Source organism: Amphiprion ocellaris, chromosome 19 (genome assembly GCF_022539595.1).
Source record: "Amphiprion ocellaris isolate individual 3 ecotype Okinawa chromosome 19, ASM2253959v1, whole genome shotgun sequence".
In the NCBI taxonomy this organism is placed as follows: domain Eukaryota; kingdom Metazoa; phylum Chordata; class Actinopteri; family Pomacentridae; genus Amphiprion; species Amphiprion ocellaris.
In genome coordinates this window covers 26023466-26032214 of record NC_072784.1, presented here as the reverse complement: position 1 = coordinate 26032214, position 8749 = coordinate 26023466, and the positions used below count along the sequence as shown (strand labels likewise).

General features: G+C 39.8%; 1 protein-coding gene across 2 annotated transcripts; it reads left to right on the top strand.

The window, feature by feature from the left end:
* The first annotated feature begins 662 nt into the window (after nt 1-662).
* On the top strand, nt 663-7743 carry spsb3a (splA/ryanodine receptor domain and SOCS box containing 3a). 2 transcript variants are annotated; one of them, XM_023265404.3, is made up of 7 exons: nt 663-827; nt 1657-1867; nt 2271-2451; nt 3728-3915; nt 4059-4161; nt 4252-4377; nt 4889-7743. In XM_023265404.3, the coding sequence occupies exons 2-7, from the start codon at nt 1736-1738 to the stop codon at nt 5278-5280; spliced, it is 1122 nt and encodes a 373-aa protein (XP_023121172.2). In that variant the 5' UTR covers nt 663-827; nt 1657-1735; the 3' UTR covers nt 5281-7743. The 2 variants fall into 2 exon arrangements, with proteins under 2 accessions (XP_023121172.2, XP_023121175.2); XM_023265407.3 differs by lacking the exon at nt 663-827 and having other exon boundaries at nt 1730-1867; nt 2276-2451.
* Nucleotides 7744-8749: the final 1006 nt, after the last annotated feature.

Genomic DNA, 8749 nt, shown 5'->3' with positions numbered 1-8749 from the left:
ATGTGCAAAATCATCGGACTTTTCCTTAATAGTAGTGTTCAAGTGTAATATTTCTAGTGCAATACTTACTCTTACTTTCAGTTCACTTTCTGTTAATCTGTTTCTTGTCTACAGCCTATAGTTTACATTTTGTACTTTGACACTTTACACACATACACTTTGCAATTTGTACTTTGTATTCTTTTTGATTTCTATTTTACAACTAACCTCTGTGTAATTGTGTATATTCCATTAACCTTTGTTTATTGTTTATTGTATTGTGCTCTGGCAAAACAATTTCCTATGGGATGAATAAAGTTGATCTTATCTTATCTCTCTTATCTTGTTGAGTGGAAAAACAGCACAAAAAAGAGGCAAATATGTACTAAAATTTATATTACATTTCTATATTTTTTTTTTTTTTAAAACTGCTGAAGCCTCATTTTAGCTTCACATAAACTACTGTCCCCCATCATTTTCACTCACTGAAAAATAATTACCCATATTATCATAAAATGGTTTTGCTCATTTTAACGCAGAACTTAAACTGGTAATGGAGTCATTTAGTGATATTTAAAGTAAAACATAGCTACCACTGAGTATAATAACCTGTATTGTCATGTTTTCTGTGCTGACAGGAGTGTTTGCTGGGAGCTGAAAACTTGCTGTGCAGGAGCCTGTTATTGTTTACTGTCACACTCATGTAAAGTAGGTCATGGAAAAAGGAAGTCCAGCCATCCACCTACTCTGCTGTCGTTTATTTGCCATCTAACAACACTGTGACTCAGTGAACAGCATCTCCGTGGTGCTGTCAGTTTGTGTGAACGCTGATAGACAACAACAAACAGGTAATTTTAATGCCAACCTGTTTTTCAGGGTTGTAGCAGCTCGCGGCTAACGGAAGCTAACTAGCTAGTTTAAGCTAGGTCTGTGTCTGCACCAGCAGCTAAGTCCGTTTAGCCTTTTCTTAATATTTGTCTTAAAAATGACAAATTCGCGACGTCTGCTAATGCATGAATCCGCGCACACATGTATAACCATAAGTCTGACTTTAATTGTAATGCTTCTGACCTTGTTGTACCAGCTAACATGTTAACGAGGCTGTAGCTACCGTTAGCTGCTCCTGTTATCATGACTAACTGAAGCTAACTAGAAAAACGGCATCACACATCCAGATAATATTACAGGATAATGTTAACTTGACAGGTAATGACAACGATTTGTGGACTACGATGAAACTGGTGCCAATAATTCGCCGTTATGTTATGCAGTTAGGATGATGTTTGTTATTGTGTATTACCGATTTTATGAGGGCTTCCCATAGACTGTATATAAACAGTCTACGGGGCTTCCACAGATGCCAGTGCTAAACTTAATTAGTTAAACAACATAAAATAAGATTTGGGGTTGTAGGATCGAGTCATAATAATATAGCAGAAATTTGCAATATATATTACTGCTGGACGAAAGGATGAATAACATTTTTTTTTGAATAAGCAGGATTAAATAAGAAAAACAAAGTTGTGCCATACAAAGTTTGCAGATGTGTCTCTTATCATATAAACACTTATAGAGGACCTAAAGTACAAAAATGCTCCAAGCAGCAGTTTCAAAAGCAGACCAGGTTATCTGACACTGTGCCTCTCAAGATAATTATGTTGTAATTTGGTCTTTCAGCAGCTGGACTGATGCTGTTCTTCCAAAATCTGGACTAAACCTGATCCGACTCTTACACTGGTCAGACTGTGGTGTTGCCATGTCCAGGCGAAGCAGGAACAGTCGTGCCTGGCGATACGGATACGTGTGGGGGGGCATACGGAGGGATACTGATGCCCGGGCCCTTGTGTTGGCCTCTGAAAGTGAAGAATGGGGCTATGACCACCTAGAGGTAAGCAGACAACAAGCGTGTGAGTTAAGTTTTTCTTTGTATGACTTGATGAAGGAGATAAACTGTGTCACTATGGTGTCAGTATTCACCTCAGGGCACACTGTCGAACTAAAAGCCTCCAGATTAGCTTTTGCTGTCATGAACAATTTGTGTTTAGTAATGCTAATATGCTTGAAGCTTAAGATTTTCTTATTTACATGCTTTATGCCAGAGACAGTCATTTACATAGAAAGGGGTATAATGTAAATGTATGCCTTTTGCCGGTTAACTTTGGAGATGCATATGTTTCTTCCAATGCAGTGGCTTCTTAGCAGACTGACAGGTAAGCCTATGGTGTGTAGTTACATAAGCAGTGCTGCTGACATTTGATTTTGCTCTTTCTTTCTGCGTTATTGCTCCCAAGTACAGTGATTCAGACTCTGAGGCAGACTTCTCAGCTGTGATGGTCCCTCCAGTCCCCAGCGCAGTGCCTGTCACTGGAGAGTCCTACTGTGGCTGTGATTCCCAGGCAGAGACCAGCTACAACCCTCGCCTGCGAGGTTTTCACCAAGTTAAAGACTGCCACTGTGGAGAGGATGACCAAGGTACAAGACAACTGCTACATTTCAAGAACTAATTATTATAGGGAGCAACTACATGTGGATTTTAACAAGGTGTGGTATCACAAATTTATACCAGTGTAGCCAATTCTGTTATCTACTATTGAACTCTAGGGTTTATTTACATAGAGATTTTAATAGTAACATATTTGTGAGCCTCTTCTTATTCTGTTAAACAATAATTAACAGACGAGGCATGTAATGTTTAGTTTCTTGTGTGACTTAAGGACAAGCCTTACTGACCAGTCTGTTTGGACAGAAAGAGACTGAACAGGCTGGTCAGGAGGGCAGGTTCTGTCCTGGACTGCTTCCTGGAGGTGGTGAGAGGAGGATGTTGGCCAGGCTCACATCCATCACGGACAGTCCCTCACAGCATGTGACCGTAGGGACTTTAAGCAGCTCCTTCAGCAGCAGGCTGAGACATCCACCCTGGTAGCAGGAGCACTATGACAGGTCATTCATACGATCTGCTGTAAGACTGTACAACATCAGCATCACTGGCTGATGTTAACATATTACCGGACTTATATCATCAGCATCATTGCAAACCATAACAAGAAAAGCACTCAGAGAGCGCAGTACTTTGCCAAGGCTGCTCAGTCGTTGTATCATTTCCGACGTATATGCCCCGATAAGTCCGCAGCGGTGGATTTGTAGTAGGATCGCAATCATGTGATCGTCAGCAGGCAGCTGACGTAGCGTTTACTTGTTGTCATAGTTACAGTGACACCATGCCGCTATGATACAGAAATCTTTAACAAATCCATGGATCCAGACTATAAGCCGCGTCACTGCAAAAATCTAATAAGGTGATCCTTGTGTCATTTCTCACCTTCCCTGAAAATTTCATCTAAATCTGTTAGTCCGTTTTTGAGTAACGTTGCGCATGGGCAGATTAAGAGACAGAAGGATGAACGTACGCCGGTCATCACATTACTCCGCTGTGTTTCTTGGTGGAGTAATAAAATTTGCACAGCAATTTTTGCATTGCTACATCTTGCACTTTTACATTTATTTCAAAAGACACTTTCTTTTGCTGTTGTCTACAGTGTATTAATACTGTATTTATTCATTTAAATTTTTCATCCTTGTACATAGTGTACATATTATTATTGCTATTATTTTTATTATTATTATTATTATGCATATGTTTATTGCCACTTGAAAAATGTGGCTGCTGTGACTATGTAAATTTCCCTTGGCGTGGGGAGCAATAAAGGATTATCTTATCTTATAAATACCGTGACTTCTGATGTTTCAGAGTTTGACTGGGTTTGGGATACTAACAGCCGATCAACCGCAACATTACTGAGCTGTGACAATCGCAAAGTAAACTTCCACTCTGAGTACAGCTGTGGCACAGCAGCAATCCGTGGCTCCAAGGAGCTGGCTGAAGGTCAGCACTTCTGGGAAATCAAGATGACGTCCCCAGTGTATGGAACAGACATGGTAAATCTTTCCTCCTTGCTTTCCTACATTTGTCTGCTCTTTTTGTGACAAGGGCAAAATTTTGTTTAATACAAGAGTTCAATTCATGTTTGTTGTCGTTTATGTTTATTCATGCCTAAGTGGGAATTTTTTTTTCTGTACAGATGGTTGGTATTGGTACGTCTGATGTCAATCTAGACAAATACAGGCATACGTTCTGCAGCCTGTTGGGAAAAGATGCAGACAGCTGGGGTCTTTCTTACACTGGTAAGACCAACACAAGATGCTGGGATGTAGCAGTAACAGTTTGAAAGGATTGTTATAAGTTAGACATCATTGATTGTGTTCATTTTGCAGGATTGTTGCATCATAAAGGCGACAAAATGAATTTCTCCTCTCGTTTTGGACAAGGATCCATCATCGGAGTTCACCTGGACACGTGGCACGGCACACTTACATTCTTCAAGAATCGAAAGTGTATAGGTCAGTACAAAAAACAACATGATGCCAAGCATGTTTCCACACAAATGATAGATTAATTACATGCAAAAGTGGACCAGCTGAACTCAGCCTGCAGATTCACATCAGAAACACTGTTTAACATACACTAACGTTCAAAGATTTGGGGTCACCCAGATAACTTCATGTTTTCCATGAAAACTCACACTGGAGTGATGGTTGCCGGAAATAGCCTCTGTACCACTACGTAGATATTCCATTAAAAATCAGCCGTTTCCAGCTAGAATAGTCATTTACCACATTAACAGTGTCTAGACTGTATTTCTGATTAATTGAATGTTATCTTCATTGAAAAAAAAAATGCCTTTCTTTCAAAAATAGGGACATTTCTAAGTGCCCCCAAACTTTTGAATGGTAGTGTAAATACAAACAAAACATTTACACATCAGATTCTTTGTTAAATACATATAAACCATAATGTGGTGCTGAAACAAGATATAACAGATTAAAATTTTTGTCCCCTTTCTGAATGTAGGCGTTGCGGCCACAGAGCTACAAAACAAGAGATTTTATCCGATGGCGTGCTCCACTGCAGCGAAGAGCAGCATGAAGGTGATCAGATCCTGCTCTGCACCCACCTCCCTGCTATACCTTTGCTGTGCTCGTCTTCGCCAGCTGCTGCCAGACTGTATGGACACCCTGGATGTGCTGCCACTTCCGCCAGGCCTTCGTCAGTTGCTCCACAACAAACTGGGCTGGGTGCTCAGGCTTAACAGTGGCACCACAGAAGACACCCCAGACGGGTCGGAAGGGTCCTCACATTTGCCCGTCCCTCCTTTGGCTGGACCTTCCTCCTCTGAGAGTGACTCGGAGGGTTGTACGTCAGACCCCGAAGCCTGTCAGCGGAAGAGATGCCGCTGGACTTGACTGGACAGCTGAAATCGAATCTCCTGGTAAACACTGGCAGACATTACTGTCTGATGGCATCTGATCTAGTGTTACCTATCTGCCTCAAGCTTTCTTTATCATCAGTGTTATCCAGAAGTGAAGAAAAGAACCAGGACCGGTTGAGCAGAGGGAGCGGTGCTTCGGAGGAAAACTGTGACGGCGGTAATTCTTCCTGCCTGCACATTTTTACTGTGATTTTCTCTCATGCCATTCTAACGTCTTCATGTTTAGCACATATTCAGTATCCAAATCTAGCTTCAGTAATAAGTGAGAATATATGATGTTATTTTGTTAGCTTGGATTACTTGTTACCATTCATGTATGGAGAGCGGTGATGTCCAGGAATGGTCTGTACAGTGCAACACTGAAGACAAATATGGCCAGATTTTAGTGGTCATTGTGGTATATTTGCAAATTTGGGGGTTTAAAAACAAAAACAGACTGTATAAATATTTTCAGTGTTTTCATCCTGTATGCAAATATTGTATGTTGTACTGAACCTAAAGCATTATCAAAGTACTTCATTATATGTTTCAATGGCATCAGCAAGTTTCTGTTTGGTGCCAAAGAGAGAATCGGTTGATTCTCTGTTTCATAACTACCGATTACTGCTGAAAATTGAACTGTTAAAATCTTAAATGTTACAAGGACATCCTAAGAACTGGAATGCACTCAGCAGTTTTAAGTCCTACAAAAGAAAAAAATGTGTCTTTTTGTTTTTCACAAAACAGCCCCAATTAAGAAACTGATACTCTAATCTGACTGCACATCAGAAAATTATTTCTTGACAAATGTATTTGTTACTTTCATGGCAGCATCCATCTGTCACAAGTTTTCTAAAAACTGAAACCTTATGCTAAATATGTAAGCAGTATGCATTGTTACGTAGAGTAACTCTTTTAACTGTGATCATGAGATGTCACTCATAAGAGACTGCCACACATTTTAAGTCACTTTTCATCGCTGTTACACCTTATTGTTTTCTTTTTTTAAAGCTTTTAAAAATGATTTTATTTGACAATAGTTTTAACTTTTTTGTACTAATCTGTTTATGCAACTATGTTTTTTTTTCGTTTGTTCCCACAAAGCCTTGTTCCATCATTTCTTTTACAGATTATTCTCAAATCTGATTCAATGAGCTGAATCCTTTACAGTGCAAATGTCTATAGAAACTTCCCAAACCTCCTGCAGTCTATTCCACTCTTCTGCTCAAATTGGTTGTTCTTTATATGTTTCTTATGATTATCATTGTGTCAAAATATGACTTTATATGGCCAAAGATTTCTGCAGTTGAGATTAAAGCTATGTATTTAGCCATATTTTGACATAACTGATATCTGTATTGAATATTTGAAAGAATAATAGTAATAATAATGGATTAGATTTATATAGCGCTTTTCTATTAAGGCATACTCAAACGCGTACAGTGGATCCATTATTCATTCACTCACACATTCTCACTCTGGTGGTGGTAAACTACATTTGTAGCCACAGCTGCCCTGGGGCAGGCTGACGGAAGCGTGGCTGCCAATCTGCACCTACGGCTTCTCCGACCACCACCAACATTCATACACCAGTGTGAGTAGCAGCATTGGAGGCAAGGTGGGTGAAGTGTCTTGCCCAAGGACACAACAGCACATGACTAGGACAGAGCGGGAACCGAACCGCCGATCCGCCGAAAGATGGATTGCAAGAGTAGTTCAATAGTAATTTTCCTTGTCCCAGAATATAAACTTTTTAAATCATCTTTCCAGCCGAGCCTACAGAGGCTGAGCGAAATTAAAAGATGGATTTAAGTATTAATTGATTATTAGTGGGAAGAGGAACACAACACCTGGGTCAGATATGTAAATAAGTGTTATTTATTTGGTTCTTTGTAGTACCAAAACTTAATAATGTAACGTTAGTGTTTTACCCGGGTGTTGAAGCTTCGCCACCTGCTTACATTGACCTCTGATCATGTTCACTCCTCCAGGTTTTGGTATTAGTACATGTAGGTTATACTAAGATTTAAGGTACTGTACAATACAAGCATTTTCTATGATGGTGAGTGTTTAAGGATGTCATTATGGAGGCACAACAACAGCAGTGATAGTACCAGAGGACCATCAGTCATGAGTAGTGACATGACTCACTTTATGTCCAGTCGAGTGATGATTTATCCCCGCTATACATGGAGCAATGTAACCACCATGAGGTTAATTGTGGTCCAGCAGATGAAAATTCTGTCTTCTTTCACAGTGTTTTGTCTTCGCATCGATGCATTGAAGCACTTTTTCTTGCTGTTCTCCTGTAAATAGAAAGAAATCTAAGTGTTTCTTCTGTACCATGTCATACTAATAATACTGTATGTGAAGGCCTTTACTTGCCTTTTTCTGTGTAACTTATCAGCATGATTTTCAGCTGAAAATAAATTGAATGCTAAATATGCACAAAGTAAAATGTATTGGAATTTGCTCCAATTTGTAGCCTAATATTAAACATTTTTTCCAGCTTATTGGAAGTTAGATGTGCTGCATGTGCTTGGGACAAATGTTGACGGTAGATCACCAGGGCAATAACTAGCGGACTTCATCGTGTCGTGATTGTTTTTTGTAGCTGCCAGTGAGTCATTGCCATTTCTGTCAAATTTGTCACTACACAGTCTTTTGTCCTGTGCACATGTTGGCTGAAAACATTTTTGTTATTTCCTGTAGTTAAGATGCAAACTTAGGCTGCACAGTGGAGTAGTGGTTAGCACTTTTGCCTTGCAGCGAGAAGATCCCTGGTTCGCGTCCCAGCTTTCCCGGGATCTTTCTGCATGGAGTTTGCATGTTCTCCCTGTGCATGCGTGGGTTTTCTCCGGGTACTCCGGCTTCCTCCCACAGTCCAAAAATATGCTGAGGTTAATTGATTACTCTAAATTGCCTGTAGGTGTGAATGTGTGAGTGCTTGTTTGTCTATATATGTAGCCCTGCGACAGACTGGTGACCTGTCTAGGGTGTCCCCTGCCTTCACCTGAGTCAGCTGGGATAGACTCCAGACCCCCCCGCGACCCTAGTGAGGATTAAGCGGTGTATAGATAATGGATGGATGGAAGATGCAAACTTGTTTTTTATTTAACTATATAATAGTGCAGTGTTCTAAATCAGTTCTTTGTTCAGTAATATAGATACTTAAAGCAAAGATTAATCACATTTGGGAATGGTTTGGAGTGGAAAGAAAATTTTACAATTTAAAGACCTTGAAAAATGTTGAGGTCTTATATGGAAGAGAGGGAGGTAGAAGAGGAATAAGGTCTTTACAGCTGGACTGAAATTGTCAGCCCAGTTTTTAGCGAATTTGATAAATATTCCTTCTGAAACAATGTTGCTTTTTATTTATAAAAACTGATCACATAATTGTAAACATGAATCCAATATTCGAATAATATCAGTTATTAAATACTCAAAAAAGTCCTGTCAGACAA